This window comes from Stegodyphus dumicola, chromosome 1 (assembly GCF_044657685.1).
Source record: "Stegodyphus dumicola isolate Sdum_Otavi_A_Nest chromosome 1, ASM4465768v1".
Lineage (NCBI taxonomy): Eukaryota > Metazoa > Arthropoda > Arachnida > Araneae > Eresidae > Stegodyphus > Stegodyphus dumicola.
In genome coordinates, this window is record NC_140768.1 from 69305604 (window position 1) to 69329204 (window position 23601).

The window sequence follows — 23601 nt, forward strand, 5'->3', positions numbered from 1 at the left end:
TACCATAGAGACTTCAAATCTTTTCCCCCGTAAAAAATCAAAAAATAAATAAATAAATAAATAAAAGACATTCCAAAGGTATTTTCTTTAACGTTTTGTGTGTTACCTTTATTTATTAAGTATAATGTTCTTCGCTCTTAAACCATAAAATTCAGTCATAAAACAGCAATGTCGCAAAATAATTTTAAAATGAGCATATGTTTAGAATAAAAAAGTTCATCTCAGGAAAAATGTAAAAAGATTAATATCACGCTTGCAACTATGCGCCTACTTCTTGGCAGAAGAAGTCATATGCCCGCTTTTAATAAACTCCTCTTACATAAATCTATACTTCGACCAGCATTACTCTATGCTAGTCCTGTCTGAGGCCACGCTGCCAAAACTCACCTTCAACACATCCAAGTTCTTCAAAACAAAGCACTCGGAGACATTATCAACGCGCTATGGTTCATTACAAATTCGTATATCCACCGTGATCTCAAAGTAGAAACAATTCGGGATTATATTCAAAAACTTGCCAGAAATTTCTTCTATTCAGTTCTCACTCATCCTAACAACTGCATCAACTCTCTTAGATGTTCTCCATTTCCCGGAGAAAAGCACAAATATCCATTTGATATTACTCACACTAGATTCTTCAGTTCACTGATTTGAACCTTCGACCGGAAACTCATCTTATTTGTCGACTGATGGCGGCCACTTGACTTTTACGAAGGCAATCCCAAAAAAAAGGTCTCCAATTTTTTGGGGACGTAGAGAAAGTTTTAATACGGTTGTTGGCAACACTGTTGTGAGTAGTGCCTTCTTCGCTACCACATAAGAACGCAGGCGCTTCGCTCGGATGCTCAGTCGTCCCCTCGCTCTGCGTTTTCGCTGTTCTGCAGTATTAACCTCTCGTTTTTCTGAGTTTGACTATTGTGACTGAGAAACTGCTGTGCTTTCTCGGTTGTGCATTCAGGTCAGCATGCAAACCACTATGTTTAGTATGCTGTAAAACGACCTGCTTTTACCCTGTGCTTTTTAAGCATAGACTTTCTGCATTTCACTACTTCATCAACCGGCATCATGGAACGTTTCCTGGACTTCATTGCAGCTGAGATTACTCAGCTGGAACTCCGTCAAGAAGACAAAGGTTTCCTTACCCCTGAAGAAACAAGAGACCTGAATTTGTTCAAAAAATTCCGAGCTCTTGCTGACCAGGAATTTGTGAACCCCAGAACACTGGACGACCGTGCTGAGACCAAAACTGATGACAACCCTGGCTTCCCGCCTCTCCCAAAAATCAACGCTCGACGTGCTGAGAGTCCCGCCAGGTCGGATGAGGACTTTACAAAAAACAAGGCTTTAGATGTCAGCTCTGACTCCGATGGAGAACCCAAAGGATACAGAACCAGACGCACCAGAAAACCTGCGAAAAAAGCTGTTGCACCCCTGGCTGTTGCAACTGCTCTTGAAATTCCAAAGTCTCCCCCTGTTTCTGATCTCATTCCGCAACAGAATATGGACACAGACCCCGCCCCAGTGCAGATACCTCCAACCAATCAGAACGCTCCGTTCAACAGTGTGAGAAAACTGCCGCCGATTATAATCAAAGACAGCAGATTCACATGGAATGCCTTAAAAACGCTGTTTAATAATAAGAATTTTTCTCTTCACGATTTCTATGGAGAAAACATGAAGGACGGAATCAAGATTAAAGTGAAACTGCCCACCATTTATCGGGAAATGGTAAAAGTGCTAGAAGAAGAAGGCATCAGGTATCACTGCTATGCGCTTCCCGAATCTAAACATATAAAAGCTGTGATACGTAACCTCCCGTCTTACATGGACCCTGACGAAATTATGATGGATCTAAAAGAACATGGACTCGACGTCGTGCGGGTCAACCAACTCACTATCAGGCGTAACGGAGAAGTTATTAAGCTTCCCCTGTTTCTCGTTACTCTCACCCGCAAGGAGAAAAACAAGGAGATACACCAGTTAAAATTTGTGCTGGGAATGAAGATTAGTGTTGAGAGATACCGTGGCCGTAAGGGACCCTTGCAGTGTTATCGCTGTCAAGGGTTCCATCACGCCCAATCGCACTGCAATCACGAACCACGTTGTGTTCGTTGCAGTGAACCTCATGAATCATTTAACTGTGACAAGGCAACTCCGCCTAAATGTGCCAATTGTCATGAGCTAGGTCATACAGCTAACTACAGATTATGTGTGCGTTTTCCAAAACCCAAAACCACTCCGGCTGTGAAAACGTTCTCTGATCGGGTAGTGCATAATAAAACTTATGCACAAGCTTTAAACACCAGCCTCGCTCCTGAATTTCTAACTGAAGCAAAACAAGTTGCAGCTGAGCTACGTATGCTTGTCTCTGCTCTAAAAGAAACTGGATTTACTTTGATGGCAAAATCATACGTATCTCAAGATCATACTCCTGCAGCCCCTGTTAATGGCTAATTACATGAAAAAGTGTACTCCCGTACAAATAATGATATGGAATGCCTGCGGGCTACCCACCAAAATTACTGAACTGCACCATATTTTAAGTGAGTATGATATTGACATTGCAATCATATCAGAGACTCATGCAAAACCATGCCAACGCCTGAGAATTGCAAATTATAATTCATACCGCTGTGATAGACTTTCACACAGAGGTGGTGGTGTGGCAATATATGTGAAACGTAATTATGCATCTTGTCTTATATCTGATTCAAGAAATTTTAATTGTGAGCAAACTACTGTGTGTGTCGTTCTTCCTGTGTTTAATAACATCAATTTTTGTGCTGTGTATAACCCTCCAACGAATAGACTATGTGATAATTTTCTAAATAGCATTCTACCGGATGACATACCTACCCTTGCTGCCGGGGACTTTAATGCTAAGCATATAGACTGGAACTGTCGTCGGACAAACCTAAATGGTAAAATTCTCCATGAATATATTTTACAGCATCCGGTGGCGCTACATGCCCCACCAGAATACACGCGGCTTCATAATAGAATTGAATTTTCTGATATACTAGACATTGCAGTCACTACAACGACTATCCCCGTTGCAATGGAAGTATTTCATGAATTGTCCTCTGACCACCTCCCCGTAATCGCAACATTAGGAGTGACAAAAACTTCTGAGTTCTCTACTAAGCGAATTACGAATTGGAATCTCTTCAGCAATATCATGAAAAATTCACCTCCTCGACTGCAAAATCTCAATACCAAACAAGGCATAAACACTGTAATTAATGCCTTAAGTGAAAGCATTCAAGGTGCAATTAAGGAAGCCAGTACTGAAATTACTAACGTGATAAGGCTTTCAGACTGCCCCTTAAAATACGACAGCTTATGAGAGAGCGAAATAGACTCAGGAAATGTTATCATTTAACGTGGGACCCGGCACTTAAACGTGAAATAAATTGTAAAAATAAGCAAATTCAGAAGGCCATTAAAACCTTCAAAGAAGAACTAAGGGATGATAAAATGTTAAATCTGGATTCTAGAGAAAGTACGTTCTGGTCTTTAATCAAAAAATTTAAAACTTCCTTCACAAGTAATCGACCCCTCTATGACAGAGGTAATATTGCCATCTCCAATCAGGAAAAGGCAGAAATCTTCGCAGCACACCTCCAAGAACAGTTCTCGCCAAATGATTGGCCAAATGACTCTGATTTCGAATTAAAGACCCTCCTACGAGTGAGGGATTGGCTCAACGCCCCTTCAGTCAGACTTCCGATTAAATATGCCACTCCTACTGAAACGACTAATATTATCAAACACCTGAGACAAAAGAAATCTCCAGGAATTGATGAAATCAGCAATACAGCAATTAAAAATTTACCGCCTAACATCATCTGCAGCCTGACAAGTATTTTTAATGCTTGTCTTGCTCTTTCTTACTTTCCAACACCTTGGAAAATTGCTAAAATTATTTTACTACCTAAACCGGCCAAAGATCACACCCGACCAGACGGATATCGTCCTATTAGTCTACTGCCGGGCTTAGGCAAAATTTTTGAGAGAATTATCCTGAATAGACTGAAACCATATTTTCAGCATCTTCCGCCGGAACAATTTGGGTTCCGTACTCACCTCTCAACAACGAAGCAACTTGTCCGAATAACCGAATTCGCTGGTGCAGCTCTGCACTGCAAACTTAATGTTGCTATACTCATGCTAGACGTGGCGAAAGCATTCGACCGCGTCTGGCATGAGGGCTTAATTGCTAAATTAATTGACCTTCAACTGGACAGAGAACTCATTCTGCTAATCCATTCTTTTATCAGGGATCGGACATTCAGAGTCTCTGTAAAAATGAATTATCCAGCACTAAAATAATGACTAGCGGTGTTCCACAGGGTTCTGTGACTGGCCCTATACTCTATCTATTCTACGTTTCAGACTTTCCGAGATTACATTTAAATCATAATTCTATGCTAGCCTGTTATGCAGACGACACTGCCTTGGCAGTGAAGTCTGCTAACATCAATCATGCTATTCGGAAACTCCAAGACACTATTCCCTCCATAGAACAATGGTGTGGATATTGGAAGATACGAATTAACGCTCAAAAATCGCAGCTCCTACTCATAAGGAAAAGGAAGAAAAATGTTCCGATCAGGCAAAGTGTTTATCTTTTTAACGAGGCTGTGCCTATCGTGAAAAAAGCTAAATATCTGGGCATCACCATCAACGACAAGCTCAGATGGCAGCATCACATCCAACAAATCAGGGATAAAGCGATTAAAGTCATAAAATGTTTATATCCCATGATAGGGAAATATTCAAAACTTTTGTTGGACAAGAAACGACTTATTTATCTAGCCACAATCCGACCCATCATGACGTACGCTTCGCCAGCATGGACTACCGCTACGAAGGGTGAAATCCAAAAATTACAAGTTGTGCAAAACCAATTTTTAAGAATTATCACAAATGCACACCCGTATGTGAAGAACAAACGTCTCCATGAAGATTTAAAAATGGATACAGTAGTGGAATATTTAAGAAGAACTAACACGGCATTTTATGACGCCGCTAAGGAGTGCCAACATATGGACATTTTCAACCTATTTCACTATGAAATTTTACACGAGGACAGGCACCTCCGTCCATATGCCGCTTTTCTACTCAGTGGAAACCAGGATTTTCCAACATAATTTGTGTTTCTAAGTATGTAGTACTCTGAAAACTTATTTGACTTGTAAATAATGATGTTTAGAAATCTTAGCCGGATGATCATGTGACACACACAGCCACGCCCACAAGATATTACTTATAATTTTCCTGTATATACTATTATACTTTTTGGAATCGTATTTTATTTTCTGCATTTATGACTGCAACACACACCTTTTATGAACTGATTTAGTACTATTTTATGTATTGTAAAACTTCAGATTTACAGCGCTACGATGCCTGGATACCTCATCGCCAACCAGATGTCTTATCGCTCATCACGTGACATTGGTCACACACCCTGCATCTGCTATCCTGTCTCCACGAGAACTACGTTCGGCATTTCCTTACCTGCAGCGCTCCTAGAAGCACCAAGTTTCGATAGCCGGAACACAACTTGCAATTTCGCAGGTTAATCGCGGCAAATAAAGCAAGTTGGAGTTTTCGGATGCTCAGTCTTGGCTTGACAACCATTCGAAATGGAGCTCCTGATAAACGTTACCGCCAAGTGCGAATTATTCGATTTTTGAACGCAACAGGCGTTAAACCGGTTGAAGTTCACCGCCCATTGACGGAAGTGTATGGACAGTCGTGCATAGATGTCAAAAACGTTCGCAAGTGGTGTAGAGTTTACTGCCGGTCGTGCTGAAATTCATGACGAAGATAGGAGCGGGAGGCCATCAATTGACGACGAGACAATCGCGAAAGTTGAGGAACTCATGCGTAAAGATCGGAGGATCACTCTGGATGCTCTCTGCATTTTGGTTTCTCAGGTTTCCAGAAGCACCATTCTCAGGATTTTAAAGGAAAAGTTGCAATATCGGAAGGTGTGTGCAAGATGGGTGCCACGTATACTGACAGAAGACCACAAACAGCAATGGGTTGATTCTTCTGAAGATTGAACTGTTGATGATTCAACGCTTCCTGAAGGGCATGGCGGGAAGCTGGTATGACATGGGCATTGTAAAATTGCCACAGCGTCTACAAAAATGCATCGACTGAAATGGCGATTATGTTGAAAAATAAAGCATTCTTCAATCTTTAAAGTGATTTAGCAATTATAGAAAATAAACGGTTCTTTGTATATCTAAAAATATAGGGGACCTTTTTTTTGGCATTGCCCTCGTACTTTCGTCTTTTTGTTTTACCGATGTTCTTCACCTGATACAGAGTAAAAGGAAGCGCTGCTTTCTAAAACTCAAATTCACTATATGTTCTTAATAGTTAGTGAAAAGTCCCCTCCTAGAATGTTCCCATTGCTCTCCTTTAAACCGTTGAGTTGGTTAATCAAAAATTCGTTAAAGGTTTACAAAATATGAAATCGATAATAAAACAAATCCCAAATTTCGGCTTTCAGATGCCCATATTCGCAATAGGATTAAGTCATTCAAAATTGGACGGCTCTAAGTACCGTTGTTATATCACAATGCTAGAAACATACATACACTTATGCAGATTCATCATTATTTAATTTCTTCAAATATAATACAGGGCGATAGTACTTGGTGGCAATGAACTGGAAAGTGATACAGCCTTTCAAAGTTTTCAACGCAAAATCGCAAAACGAAAACTATAATCCTTCAGGGACAAAGCCCCTTTGTACTAGAAATTAATAACTGTACGTAATAATGATTACAATTAAATTTAGTATGATTTTTTTTAATTGGTTCTGCTGCTAATAGATCAAATAACGAGTATTTCAGTGCAAATCATCGTGAAAAATATTGATCCATACAATTTTTTAAATGGAGATTGTCAGAATCTCACAGAACTTATATTATAGAAAACATTGGCAGGCTTCAATATAGGCACATAATCAACTAGCAACATTACTTGCAATAATTTAAAGTAAAAATATTTCTAGATGATTTATTTGCATGATTATTAGATTATGATTCTAAAGTAATAAAACTTCATGAGAATACTAACAATATATTTTCAGAGTTTGAAAACTTACATTTGTGTAAATATTCTTTCAGCATAATAAATGTAACAAAATTATAAATTCAAGCCTCTAGCAAATCACCAAAGAATATGACTGAATGAAATGCAAGGGGGGAAAAGTCAACCTCAAATTATTGTAATTTATTTATTAACCAATTCCTCAATGCAAATTAAAAAATGGCGTCAAAAATTGCAAATTTTGAAATTTAATGTCTTTTTTATGATATGGGTGTTAAACCTTTTGTGTTTTATTTTTTATAACAATTTTAATTATTTATTTCAATTTAACAACATAAGTATCAAGTTCAGGGAGCACATAAAAAGCTAAATATAATTTTTACAATATTTATTTCTTTAAATTTAATATCCTCCCCAAAAGAATTTTTGCTTCATTTGAAACATTTTTGCAACTGGAAATATATGTGTACGACCAACAGTTATGAAAATAAAAGTTTGGTAAGAATATTGGTGGACATAGTGTATACTTCCCAGTTTTTGTTGATGTTGCTATTATTCTTATTGCAGTGAAGTTCTCAACAGCTTTATGCTGCTTTGCACTTAATTTAAAGCATGAGATCACTGCAAACTGGGACTGGTTGTCACTGCAAAGACTGATCAACACTGAATGCATGAAAAAGAAAACTTTTACATGGAACCAATGTTGAATCTTTGATTTTTGAATATAACTTTCAATAATTATCATACTGCTCCAACAGGCACAAATGCAGTTCTAGTGTAATTAAAAATAACTATTTGACACTTTATTTATGAATTATATGTACTAAAGAGTATACAAACATACAAGTAAGATAAGCATGGGAATAAATTACATGCTAGGAAAAAGTGCAAGTACTAACATTAGATTTATTCCACTTTTAATTAATAATCATAGTAAGCTGTTGCAACTATGGGGGAATATAAGGAGGTAGCAAAAATGTTCTCAACATTTTGGGGCCTTTTATGCTAATTGTTGGGATGGAATAGTTGCTTTAGTATGCAATTCTTAGAAGAAGTATTGCCATGCCTTGTCTTATATGGGTAAGTAATGTATTATTAATTAATTAGGGTAAGTAATGTATTTTACTTACCCTAATTAATTTTGTATGCATATAAATAGAATTTGCTTCATAATTTAAATATTTATTTGAACCATTTTAAAATCCTAAATATAACACAAGATATAGAAATACCTTCTTAGAAAAATAGCAAGTCCCCCTTTTTTTCCCTCAAAACTGATAGCATTGTGAGAACCAAAGTAAGAAGCTGAAGACAACTTTCTGAATTTAAGAAGAATCTTTCACAAAAATTTTTAAAACAGTAGACTTATCCTGTATTTATATGCAAAATTTCAAGTTATATAAATACAGAATACTTTTATAGTTTCGCATACTACAATGCAGGTCAATGATGATGGAGTTACAAAATGATGATGGAGCACACTAAAATATAGTGTGCTATAAAAGTTTACTTTAAAACATAGTGCTATTATTTGGGTAAAACATTTAATTTAATAACATGAACTTACCCCCCCCCCAAAAAAAAAAAAAAAAAAAAAGAGAGAGAGAGAGAGGTGAGCCTGGGACCTTTAGACCACTGTGACTTTAAAAAAGGTAATTTTCTCATGGAATTTACTTTTAAATCCGGTCGACCTGAAAATGTTAGAAAATGCAATGTCTAGGCAACCTTATAAGAAAATTGATGAATATCACATGAAAAACCTAGTGCTAGCAACTAAAATTTGAAAAATGTTGTTACTTCACATGCTAGACTACACTGTATGTGCTCCACAACAATCTCTCATAAACAGTAAACAAATTATAGCCAGAGTACATCATTATTGTCATGTGAGGAAAATGGACATTAAAAAAAATGTCAGCTTCCTGAAAATAGTAATAACTCTTGTTAAAACATGGTCCATTATCATTGATGATGGATCTTTATTTCACTAAGAGTCACAAGGTCCAACACAGGTCAATTTACTTCGTAAATGAGGCAAACCTTACAAACCATATAGCAAATCAACTAATTCCCTCCTGGAAAAAAATTCCACTAAACAAATTATGTTGAAAGGCAGAGGTCATTTTTCTTTATTATTGTTGCAAAAGTAAGGCCATGTCAGCGAGCCAATCCTCTGAAAACTACTGTCAGTGCTGCATATTATGTTTTAGTGTTCAAATATCTGTGACACCACACATCAAGAAAGTGATGTAAAATTGGTCAGAGTCAACACTATGCCATGAAAATGTTTTCCCCATTTTGCCGCTTGGGTTCGGCAATTTCTTATAAAATATATTAGAATCACATTTTAGAGCATTTAAGGTACTGTCCTCTATGTAATTTCTTGTCGTTTCAAAATAATTTCAATTTCAATACTGACATTAATTCAGCTGCAAAAGTTTGCTTCACTTCAGTAGCTTCAACAAAATGTATTTGACACATGCTTTGATATGTGGACTGAAGGACTCTCTAAGATATATTGAAAACTTGATATTTTTACAAATAAAAAATATTTTGTTACACTTGTATTTTCAGATTTTTTAGACAAATATGCACATTTATTTTTTTATAAATTTTATCAAATTCAAGATTTTATTATTTTCATTTAAAAAAAAGAATAAAATTATAACTGCCATTTCAGTTTCGGCCAAAGAACAATTATAAAACAGCATGAAAATATTTTTATTAGCATAAGTTTATTATAAAATTTATAGAAATGGATACAATATACAAATTTAAATACATTTCACAAAGCATACAGTATGTAATTTTTACAAATATCTTTCAATATGAACAATGAATACAGCTTCAAGATGAAAGGACTTTTCTTCTTAAACAATGACCTGTACATATTAAAAAAAAAAAAAAAAAAAAAAAAAAAAAAAAAAAAAAAACTCATTAGATGCAATAGAATATATAACAGTATTTGTATGATAAACTCTAACAGTTAAAAATAAAGCAACTACATCAAAACACAAATTAAGGAATCTTGAATCATTTACCTTATAATAATACAATATGCCAATAAAAAGCAAAATCCTCAGTTAAAACAAATGTTAGAATTTATTGATGAAAGAATATATTAATTATATATTACACTACAAATACACTAACATATATAATTATAGACAAAATAGTAAGAAATTTAGAACCAAATCCACAAAGATATAAATGAAATTTAAAACCAGTAAAATCCCAAAATTTCCTAATTAAAAAATAAATAAATAAAAACATCAAATCATTTTTTAATGAAGAAATCCCAAAACAACAAAAATACAGAGAATACGATCTAAATTTCTTACTATTTTCTTGGTCATGAACTAATTATAGACAAAATAGTAAGAAATTTCTTACTATTTTTTCTATAATTAATTAAGTTTTCAGTAAGAAAATAATACTGGGATATTTTTGTTTAAAGAAATTTTTGTGACACAGTGTATAAATATTTTTATGAATATTCTATACAGATAGATGATTTTAGTGGAATTATACGTAGATTTTTTCTATTTTTCTGTGTAATGTAACATAAAAAATCTAGAAAGAAAAGCTATGCCAAGTTAAATAGGTATTTTGGTAATTTGGCGTGATATTGCCAAGCTGGAAACGATTTTGGTGACTAATTTTTATCGCCAAAAGTCACCAAACCTAGCAACCATTTGGTGACATTTTTGTCTGGTCCCTGTATCACTGTAATTGAATAAATATAACTATATTAGCTGTAACCATAATTTGACCTTCATACTGCCTTCCAGTAATTTCAAGAAGCAGAAAGTATTAGAAATATCTCAGCGGCTGGAGAGAGCATCTGTTTTCAGTTGTTGTTAGTTCAGCGTGAGTTTGGAGTATAGTTTTCTCTTTAGATGCACTTTGCATTAAGTTGTGTTAGTTTTCTCTTTAGATGCACTTTGCATTAAGTTGTGTTTAACATTCTCAGTAGTTTGGAGTGTAACTATTGACTGTACTCTGTGATACTGTGAACACCTGTATGAGTATTTCTGTGGAAAATTCCAGAACTCTGAAACATTTCTTTGATAAATAAATTTTATCAATCTGTGATACAGACTGGTATGCATTCAATCTATTACAAACTCATGCACACGCAACAGTATATATATATGTAAGATAAAACATGATGGTTAAGCTAAGAAATAATTGGCAACTTCAAAACTGACTATTCTAAATTTGATGTTCTCCCCCTAAGTTCATCTTTTCTCCCAAATTTGAGATCTTTCCAAAATCATACAACACTAACATAACGTTGCTTGCAAAGAGAACTAAAACCTAAAATTAACCAGTCGCTAGCTACATACATATGCACCTGCCTAGCATAAATACTGCTTCATGAGCAATCACGGCACTTCTCTTAACTTCTCCTGCCCTGCAAAACAGCTCTGAGCTGCTATGCTTAATCTTCTCTTTTGTTCTTTACCTAAGATGACATAGTATTGTTTCTTAACCCGTGTAACATAAAAATTATTGTAGTTAATTATGTTTTAGAAATATCTTGTCTATAAAAAATGTTTTTTGATGTGCAGAAAAATAAATATTGCGAGTCTTCGAATTCAGTTCTGGCAGCATCGTCTTCATGCATCTACACTCAGCCTTTACGACTGCTAGATGTTAAAAGTACCAGTTTCTTCTATCATAGCATCTCTTTCAAGCAATGCTCATTAAAATATCATATATACACACACACATTGAAGTTTGTACACAGGGATCTTATTAATTCAACATTTAAGTATTAAAATAACTCAGTCTACTGCAATATAAAATATCGGGTTTTAATGAAAGTTTCCTGCACCCACAAATGTCATCTGCACAAACAGTTTATATTGCCATGTTCAATCATATTTTTTTAAATGATTTTTGCTGTTTGAAAGAGAGAGACTTGCTGTAGAACACTGTGTTGTGAAATTTGTAAAAAAAATATCATTAGCATTAAGTGCAATGTGTCTGAAATGGGACTATCATGGTACCAGATTAGAACAACCATTTACTTCCAGTTCTGTTGCAAAAAGTCAACTACAGAATGTCACCAAATTAAGTATGTAGCTTTATGTACTATTGTTGTATCATATGACTGTGAAGGTTTAGTATCAAAAGTTCAAAAACAAGGACTGTAGTAGAGAATAAAAATTTTATTTAGATAGGGGAGGCAAAATGCATGGCATAATTGTAGGATAAATCATGAAGTTCCATGGCTAAGATTAACACTTTTGCAAAACTTTGCATCTGACTATTTACATTATGTCTAAAAAAGATTCCAAATATGAAACAGAAAAACAATAGCCTGTATCGAACAATAAGCTATATGTATATATACGTACCGTTTAGAGTTTATATTTATTAAACCATTATAATCCTGGCAAAGATGATATGCTTTAACATTAAGTGAAGATTTTCATTTAAATGAACAGCGGTTTATTACAATGTGTATAGTAAAATTTTCTTCCTCACGCTCTGATAAAATTTCCTTCAATGTTCAATAATTACAGGTAAAATATTTTTGCTGACAAGAAATGCTCCTTTATTGCATTTTTCATATGCAGTGTCTTTTTTACTCATGTGAAACTTCCAAAATTGGTGAGAAATATCTTGTAACTTTTTCTGTGAATTACTTTCCCTATTAAAACCATTAATAAAATTAATATGGAAAGTATTATTAACTTAGTAATTTAACAAAGGCAGGAGAGGACAAAATCACAAATTTAATGTTAGAAAATTTAGATAAAGAATCAAGATGTCAATTTGACATGCCTTTAAAGTCTACAGATCTGCTTGACTGGAGATCTTTCATAGATTATTTAGGAAATGAGTGTCCAAACTTGGAGAATATGCAACTTGTTAACAAAAATAAAGTTAATCCAAACCATATTAAAAATCAGAATTTTGTTGTGAAATCAGATTCAACTAAGTGTGAGCTTTGCAAAAATGTTCATCCATTGTATAAATGATCATTATTTTTAGAAATAAAACCTATAGAAAGATTCAATGTTGTGAAAAAGCATAAACTATTTTGAAACTATTTAAATATGCTGCACAAAATGAATTCATGTGCTTCTAAATATACCTGCAGTTTTTGTATGGCAAACATAATTTGCTTTTGCACTGCAATCAGAGCAATTGTTGCACCAATGAACCACATTTTCAGGTTTCAGAACGTTCACTTACTATTCACTTCAGGAGCTAGCAGTACTTCCAGTGAAGGAATTTTCAATAGAATGAAAGGAAGTTACGAAATTACAAAGTTTTTCGATTCAAAATGAGCACAGAAACAAAACTTTTCTCTTTGCAACTGCCATAGTTTGGGTGTGGAACCCACAAAATGCATACTATAGTAAAGAATGTTGTTTGTTAGACTTGTGCAGTCAAGCAAACTTTATAGCTTCCGATTTTGAAAATAATTTACAGTTGAGAAAGGAACCAAAAAAGAGGCCTGTTAGTGGGTTGGGTGGAAATGTGACAAATGTTAAATTTGAAATGCTTATAGCACCTAAGCTTGAAATGCTTAGGTGCTTATTACCAATGGAAATTCTTCTTTTTCAACACGAGCCAACTTTTTCATTGTACATAAAACAACGGAATTTGTACCAGCTACCGCATTTAATGTGGAGAATCTTAAAATACCTGAGCACATATACTTAGTGGACCCAGATTTTGACAAGACAGGAAAGATCAACCTCATACTGGGTGCTGAGGTCTTTTTTGAGTTAATGAAACAGCAAAAGATACGATCGTGTAGTACTTTCTTTTTTCAAGATTCAATTTTTAGGTTTATTGCTAAAGGTGTTTTTGAAACTGAAAATTCAAATCATTACCGAGGGCTAATCTTTCAGTCCTAAAGCTTAGAAGGATGCATTAAGTTTTAGCAAATCAAAAAAATAGCCAACAAGTCTCTCCAAAGTGCAGAAGAGGAGTTTTGTAAATTTCACTATCAAAAGACACATAGGAGAGACAAGAGTGGATGTTTCATAACACAGATGCCCATCCAAGAAGAAGCACTTCAACAGTTAGGTGATTCGAGAAACATAGCTAATGTTTGATTAAGACGTTTGTCTTAATCAAATGAATAAAAGGTTAAATAAAAACCCTAACCTAGAAAGGTTTTAAACAGGTTGTATTAAGGATTATGAAAGCTTAAATCATACGGAAAGACTTGAAGAAGAAAATCCTCTACCTGTTACTTCATCAAGAAATTTACAAATCTGAAAAGTCATCTATGAAACTGCGCATTGTGTTTAACGCATTAACCATTATTACTTCAGGTTTAAGTCTGAACGATATTTTACTATCAGGAGAAGTTAAATAAGACATTTTTGATTTTAATCGGTCAATTTATTAAACACAAAATAGCATTAGTTGCAGACAATAAACAACCGTTTAGACAGATTTTAATTGACTCATCGCAAAGGAATCTGCTATGTATCTTATGGAAAGAGCATGAAGACGACTAACCTAGCTTTTTCAGACTAAACACTGTTACATATGGTACCAAATGTGCTCTATTTCTGGCTATAATAACACTGAAACAGTTAGCTTTGGATGAAGAACAGAAATGTCCATTAGCTTCTGAAGTGACTCTTTCTGATGTCTGTATGGACGATATAGTAATGGGAGTCCTTAATATTGAGTCTGCCATTAAATTAAAGAATCAACCCATAAAGATATTCAGAAGTTATGGAATGTCTTTACATAAATGGAAAAGAATGTTGGAACTTTCAGTACAAAAAAAAAAAAAAAAAAAAAAAAGTTTCACTTTGATTTTACTGAATTTACAAAAATTCTTGGCATAATTTCATAACCGGAATCCGACATCTTTACTTTTAAAGTTGCTTTCCAAGATAAATCATCTTTTACGAAAAGAGACGTCTTTTAAGTCATTGCTCAGCTGTGTGATCCTATTGGATTTATAGGACCAGTCATTTGTAAAGAGAAAATATTCCTTCAAAAGCTATAGTCTCTAAAACTGAACTAGGACAATGAATTATCTGAACCATCTTAGTTTTATTCATAGGTTTATTTCCAGTTATCAATAAGGTAAGATTCATTAGGTCCTATTACTAGAGATAAATTCACATGTGCCAAGCTGTCCATCATAAAGCTAGTACAGGAAATAGTATTTAAAAGAGAAATTCAAGCCCTTAGTAAAAAGCCCTTAGTTAGTTGTGGTAAAAATCTAAAGGATAGTCACTTAAGTAATTTAAAACCTTTCCTTGACGAAAACAGAACATTTAGGGTGGGTGGCAGATTAAATAAATCACTTTTGTCTTATGATAAAAAGCATCTAGTCCTGCTGATCAGGGATTATAAATTAACTACTTTAATTATGCAACACTTTCATTTAAAAAAATTACATGTTGGTGCTCAAACTTTGTTGCATTGTGTTCAAAAGGAATTTTGGCCATTTAATGGCAGAAACAATACCCCCAAAATAGTATATAATTAACCAAAAATTGCCCAACAACTTATTGCACCATTACCAAAAGAAAGAGTTTTGGTGCAACTCCCTTTTCTGTTAATGGCATTGATTTAAATGCAAACTTAACTCTCTAAGAATTTTTGACTGTCATAAATAAAAATCGAAAATATATTAAACAGTAGACCTTCGTTACTCTTACCTTCAGACGTGTGTAACGTGTATACGAGCCAGTTTCCCTTAGAAAGTCCTCCATGAAGGCATCCCTTCCCTTAGGCAGATAGCCCTCGTGTGTTTTGCCATAATTAAATACACCAAATACACACACCTCTTACCTTCAGATTCCAATGACTTTGAAACTTTGACCCCTGGTCATTTTTTAATTGGAAGACCCCTTAATGCTCTGAGCCTTGCTTTTCAGTTCTCTTATATTAGTTAAAGAGGATAAACTACCTCTATGCACTTGGATAGTATGCCACAACTTCGATACCATACCTAGAAACAATGGTAAAATCCATGCTGTTATTATCAAAACCCTTCAAGACTGATAAAACTTGGATAACACATTCTGCCTACGGATGATTGAAGTAGTGAAATTGTATTATAATTTTTTGTATTAATATTGCATGTTTCTTCCACTGTAAAATTCAGTCTTTTGCTTGTTTGTTCAATTGATATATTGCATTTAGTTGTTTAGAACTAATACATATCTAACTTAAATGTCTTAAATTATGTATATTAGTTTTGAAATTAGTATTTCAACATTGGGCAAGATGTTGGACCTGATAGTCTGCTAAGTGAAAACTTTCTTCTTCTCTGGCATTGCCTAACAATGAATCCTGTAACATGCATGCACCAAAATAGTTTTCTTTCTTGATGTTAATGTTTTGATAGATTGATGTTTGTTTCACTTTTGAAAGGCAGCTAATTGAATGGTTACATTACGGATAAATAAAAGATAAATTTCAAAAGAAATTAGCTTTGTTATTTTGCAGTTACAGTCCACTAGCAGTGGTGATTAGAGCAGCATGTAAGAATGTTGCAACAAACTGCAGCACTTTGGATATTAGAATTAAAACATGGCAAGGCTCAACTGCAAAAGGTAAAACAGACAAATATCTAGCAACTGTGCACAAGTAGCTGACACAATTGCCAGGCATCTGTTGGATATAGAATCCAGTGCGAGTCCAACTTAATAATGGCAAACAGGTAAATCACATACTGCAAAATGGATGATAAGATGTAAATCTATTAAGATCAGCCTGTTCCTTCATATCCTTCATCAAGACTTGAAGATGGCAAATATCTTTTTACAAGTGTACCTATTGCCACTATAGAGCAAAAGCAGTGACCTGTTAGGTACGTGCCAACTTTTGCTGAAGCTATATAGCATGGATTTGAAAACACTCTTTGCTAATAATTAATGCCAGAAGATACTAAAGAATTAATGCCAGTAGATACTAAAGAAGAAATGCCAGGCATGCAGTGGAAGCATGCTGTTAAGTACCTCATCACAAAAAGCTATGGCAATGCTTATGTAGATGCAAATGCAAGTGTGTTCTGGGATCATAAAAAAAAAAAAAATAAATAAAAATAAAAAAATTGTCATTTGATTGGCTACTTCTTGATGATAACACCAACAATGATTAATACTGCACGTTATAACAACAATTGGAAGCATGATGTGCATTTTGTAACATGATAATGTTCGACTCCACGTCAGTCACCCTATTGTGGCCAGCTTATGGGACACCATATTGCCTCAATTCCATATTCGCTGGACCTTGCATAAATCAGCTATATTATGTTCAATGCAATGAAAATATAAGACATAATAAGAAGTGTTTCAACAACAAACTTAATAGCTGTGGTGCTGAAATACCCTTAAAGCATGACTTGTAGCAGTTATATGAAGACTGTCAAAGCAATGGTAAATAATAAGATATTAGCTTGGCAGCAAATGCTCCCAATGTAATACATATTCACTTTGTTAAAAGATAAATATATCCTTGCTGAATTGCTAAAAATTAGGGGGTCTCGTTTAAGAGATCAAATTTCTATGATGACAACATTTTGCAGGTTGCCAGGGCTGTCATCTTCACCCATAGCACTATCTGAATAGCCTAACAACAACAAAAAGTTAATATAAAGAAAAGCATTGTAGTGTCAATCATTTTGAACCAATTAAAACATTTATTGCCATTATAAGATTGTATTAAAATGAAACACATACCTGGTGTAAATTGTAAACAGAGGAAATATTTATGTACAACCTTTATTCACAGCTCTCCAAAAACTGTATTAAAGTGTTCTGTTCTACAGGAATATACCACAATTCAACTCCATCAGGACTCTATAAACATACAAAATATTAATCCTTTTATAAACTTCACTTAGATCTATACTAATGTAGTAAGACTGCATATTTTTATGCCCCCTCTCTCTATATATATATTTAATATACACATTCATTTATACTATAAATTTGATTAGAAGTCAAATTACAGTAATATTATTGTCTGATATAATTACATGCAATTATTCAATGTTTCAAGCAAAAAGCTTTCTCTTTAAAATAATAAATAAGGGCATTTTATCAATATTAAATATAATAAGTAAGTTAATAGTATTTTAATTTCTATAGTAAAAACATAATAACATACTGAATTAAAAATGCAACAAAATAAAACAAAGGTAGTAAAACATTGACTAGCAAATAAATAAACCATAAAATCATAAACATTTTTAGAAAGAGAAAATCTATTTTTTGGCTTACTACCCGTTTTTAACAAATGGATGTATGGAAATAATTTTGTTTGAAAAGTATTTATTTTCTATACAATTTCTTATTTACTAAGAAGTCAATATAGAGAATAAGTATTTTTGTAGTACTGGCAAACTTATTTTTTTATATTTTACTTTTATTTACGTTTACATAAATTAAAATTTATCTTTTACTGATAACATGTAATAAAACCAGAAAACTAAATTCTCACAATCAAAAAACAAAATATGAATCAAAATCAAACAACATTTTTGAAACAGTATAAAGTAAAATCAAATACTGGGTTTCAGGGAAAAAATTTACAATGTAAAAAATAGTAATAAATGAATAACTTTAATTTTCAGCTTCAGATAAACACTGAACAGAAAATTTTAAGTGATAACTATACCATGTCTGCATGAAAACTATCTGTTACTGTGCATCAAGATTTGTAAGTTTCACAAAATTAGAACATGTCTATGGTCTTAAAAATAAAACAAAAATGCAACCAAAGTGTGAAATAAAAGACATTACAGATTTTACATTTAGGAAAAGACTGCATTCATATATTAACTGATTTAATTTTTTAATCGGGAATTAAACTTTTAAGTATTTTATACAGAATAGTTAATGAATTTGCATGTATTTATGTATAAATTAAAATTACAGCCAATAGTTAATAAGTACTATTCTTCTTAGCGTCTGTATACTTCTATTTTCAAGTTCCAGAATGAATCTTAATAAATTTTCTAGCAAATCCAGCTTATTAAATAATAATCCAAAACTAAGAGTAACAGTTGAAAAATTATAAAATAATACACAAACTTACTTTCCGAGAGGCCAAAAGTTTGTGATTTTTGAATTCTGATATTTGAGCTTGCATAGTAATTTCACTGTTAGCTAGAAAAGCTTCTCTGCATTCTTGATACCATTCATGAAAAGTAATGCCTGAAAATCAATGTCAATTTTTTATATGATTGTTATTAAATGTAAAAGAAATAATCAAGGAGTGAAGTAAGAACATTTAAAGAGATAATATAACAGCATTACATTTGATTTAAAATAATTATAACCACCTCTTATATAACTTCACTTTCCAAATAATAAGGAGTCACCATGTATTTAACAGTTATATAATTGCTGAAGAATGAGAAAAAATGCCTAATAATAACCTATTTTGGAATTAGTGACTTACAAAGAACTAGAGTGCTTATAAGGAATAATTTTCAGTTTTTAAAATTTAATTCATTTGAAACAAATACAGCTGATTTAACACAATCTAAAAGACAAAATATACGCTAAAATTAACATTAAACAACACAGAACTATCAATAACATTTCAATTGCCAAAGAAACTTTCTGTTCAAGACTTAGCACACTTGAGTATTGCTTTGTTGTGACTTTACTGATTTAAAAAATTATAGTTCTTTCTGATTATTCGCAAGCCCCTGAAAACATTCACAAGGCAACGCACTCCAAAATAGGCAACCCCTGACTTTGCCAAAAGGTATTTAACCCATAACTGGGGAGGTGCGGTCTCAGAGACCACTACAGGTGTTATTCCTATCATCCCTATTCTATATTTAGTCTGATTGAGTGGATTCTTCTGCTAGCTTCTCCTTTTGTGACCTTGATAATTCTCACATATTGGCTAACATTTTTTGCACCTGCTTCATTGTGAAATTCTGCTCCATTGTCTGAGAGTGGTATGTCAGACCGCACCTCCCTCTCAGTGTTACGATTTCTGCCCCAGGTAGAAACATGACTCTGAGACTCAGTCCGAGAAATATCATATATCCTTCTAATTCGTGTTATGCAGAAATGCTGTAAAGAATTCTTGATGAAGTTGAAAGTGAATTTAGTGATGAAGATGAATGCCAAGAAGATTTTGCAACTGAAAGTTCGCATTCCATGACATCAGAATTTTCTGAATCTGACAATGAATGCACTGAATCAGAGGCTGAATCCATTTCATCTATAAAATATTATTATGGGAGGAACTGCTTCAAGTGGTCGTCTATTGAACCTCAACGAAATGTGAAAATTCCCGTGCATAATATAGTTCATCTTCCAGGATTATGAGCATATGGATAATTGGGTGAAAATATGGATCCTAAAAGCGTTTGGGAAGTCCTTTTCACAAAAGAAATATTAGAGAAAAAGAAAGAACTGAAAACTTCATATTTATGCGTAAGTTGTAAAACGCCAGTTTGTTTGGTATGTACACAAAAATTATGTCATGAATGTGCACAAGAATATGCTGAGTAAGTTGATATCTTTTGCAAGAACACAATGGTATTACTGATAGTAAGGTACTGTCATTTTTTTTATGTTTCGTACAATATTTGTATTTTTCATCTGAATGTATCTATTGCATGTTAAATTAATGGAAAATAATTATTATTCATAAAAGTAATAGTTATTCTGGTTTGTTTTTCATAATTTACATTTGCAAGTGGTTTTTCATAAAAAAATGTTCATGTTGCAGAAACGATGTTCACAGTGTTAATTAATTTCTTTGTAATTTTTTTCCACCCTGTTCGAAGATAAGTATTTATAAAATGTATGGGTAAAATAAAATTTCAATATTTTGATTAGAACATTTTATTTAAACCATAACGATAAGCAGTCTCTGTGACCGCACGTTCCCGGTTATGTCTTAATATTTGACCTCCCCTGTTACGGGTTAAATGGCAACCCAGGTATGCACATGCGTTTTCCCAAAGCATGAGTTTCTCCCTTCAGATATCAATCTTGAGTTGAGCATATATCTTTTATCTCATAAGGAACTGTATTATTGGAGTACAGTTTGCTGGCTGATAAAAAGAGAGTACTGCATTCCTTTAGAAATATGGTATTCTGCCCAAAATTTAAAAATGCAAAAATTTGCATCCCATGAAGATGTACTTCTTAAACGATCAAATTTTATGCATAGAAATTTTTTCAATTCTCTGATGTTTCTAAAAGCAAAAATTTATCACTGTGTACAAGCAAAGAATAAAAACATCCACAATACGATATTTGCACAATTTTCAGATATTTTTTTTAAAACGAAAACAGACTACTGTGTACATGCAGAGAACAACAATGAATATTATATGGCCATCAGCTTCTTTTCTACAAGCACATTTGTAACCTCAACAACAGTTAGATGGTTCTCCAAGCTGTGTGGCAGAATGCAGACTATTTGGCCATTGAGACGAGAGATGGAAGCGAAGGCAGCCGCAGTGTGATCCAAGAAACAGAAGAGGTGATGCAGCTTTAGAATAATAAACTGTACAATAAAAGATACAAAACATTTGTGCTTTTTTTAAATCTGAAATCTTTTCAGCTATTTTAACATCTAATTTATTTATGTCTATTTCCTTTTCTTTAACTATTCTTCTAAGTTCATTTGCTTTGATAAACAAATCAACGTTCCTGCTGGTCTCAGCTTCATCTGCTAAAGCATCTACTTCTTCATTAATATCTTTAATGTCCCTTTGAAGAAATTTTTTCTTCTGCTTCATATAATCAATTTCTTCCTCAATAATATTTCTTTTCTTCTTTGAATTTTCAGATTTAGTTAAAGATTTTTGTTCTTCTAAATACTGAACTTCTAAATAACGAACTCCACTTCTTGCAGAAGCTGCTGCTGATCTCATTTCTTTATTAATTTCGATACTAAGAACACCTCCAGAAAATTTTATGTAATCAAATACTGTGTGTTGAAAAATGTATGATGAGTCACTTAAATTTTCAATTTCAATTGCTTTATTTACAGAGAAGCCCCTTTCCACAAAGGCCTGTTCATGTGACAAGATAAGAATACTTGTCAGAGTGAATACTTGAATAGTGAAAATATACATTTTTTACTATATATATATATATAATTTATTTCCTAAACAATATTGATTAATTGATTATATTATCTCCTAAGTTTAATTAAAGTAGAATTATTTTAAAAGAATGTATCCATACTGGTAAGTTATATTTTGAAAGATGTATACGTTTTTCCGAGTTTTCCGACCCCCTTCGATAATAGAAGACGAGTTGCAGATAACGGACAATCACTTCATTTTGGCTAATGCCCACAGAATTTCGCTCCCCCCTACATACGTCATACGACTGAAGTACACAGAAGAGAATTACAACCACTTTTCAACTAGTTTTAAGAGGGAGAGCTCTGCATCGCCACAGGTCAGTTTTTCGTTTCTTTTGTTACAACTTTTTCTTGGTCTTAGCAAGACCCACTTTGTTAGTTATCATCTTAATTTTCTTTTATTTTAATTACAGATTTCTAAAATATATAAAATTGTTAATCTTTAAGCTTGCAGGCCCAGCCCGTATGTTTTTTGTATATTTAGGACTAATAGCAGACCGCTATTTATTTTTGTTTTTATTTTTATTTTGATTATAGTCTAGATTTAAGATGTTTCGGTATAGTTTAACATATTTTAACACCTTAATGTGTCATTTTGTGCAGACGCGTCGGGAAATTGGAACAGAGAATGGAGACTATTAAAATTTTCCAAGACACTTTGTCTAAATTAAAAAAATTTTTGTAGCGAAAAAGTTTCAATTGTCTGTTTCAGCGAAACGCGTAATGGGGTTAGCTTGATTCGACGTTCAAACAAATTAAATTTCCCTTGAAAAGCCAGTTTGGAAGTCGAGTTGGGCCATTTTCCGCTTACTTTTTTTATCTGATTCTTTCTTTTTTTTTTTTTTAATGTTTTACATGTTTAATGGTTTGATTTTCATATGTATTAATTTTTTTAAAACGTGTTGAACCTTTTGGAGCAACAGCTCCTGGTAACTTTTAGGCGAGCTTACTACAATTTTTATATTTTACTTATTTTGCACTTATTTTGCAGCATTTTGCACAAGATGTTTTCTAGACCAAATTGGTTTTTCAAAATTGTAATTACTACCTTGCTTGATATATATATACAGCACAAAGTCCGAGATCCGGACATCCAATATCTGGAATGATCTAAAATCCGGACCTCAAAACCACCACCAACCAATTTTTTAGGGCTTTTTTGAAGGGAAGGGGTATGCTTTACGCATGCGCATTAGATTTTTTTCCTCATCATAAAAAAACGTCGGAAATCCCGATTCTTAATCTCAGTTTGGTGCTAAATAAAATATCTTATTATTGAAGAAATAATTATTTTAGCATAAATTTGTGTGATTAGTAACTTGACTCCATAGCTGCGTATCTGCTTGGCATAATCTCAAACCGAAACATTTGTTAATTTTACACCAACTAATATTTTATATCCTATTTTATATCCTTGATGCCGAAATCGCGAATCATTATTTATTG

The 23601-nt window shown here is 33.4% G+C and overlaps 1 protein-coding gene across 1 annotated transcript in view; it reads right to left on the reverse strand.

Moving 5' to 3' along the window:
* Positions 1-9778: 9778 nt before the first annotated feature.
* Positions 9779-23601, reverse strand: part of Orc2 (origin recognition complex subunit 2) — a 56407-nt gene continuing 42584 nt past the window's right edge. Inside the window, exons 11-13 of the mRNA XM_085816153.1 lie at positions 19123-19241; positions 17763-17882; positions 9779-9956 (exon numbers count right to left, since the gene is read on the reverse strand). Coding sequence (XP_085672279.1) covers positions 17805-17882; positions 19123-19241 — 197 coding nt within the window. The 3' untranslated portion in view covers positions 9779-9956; positions 17763-17804. The remainder of the gene's footprint in view (positions 9957-17762; positions 17883-19122; positions 19242-23601) is intronic.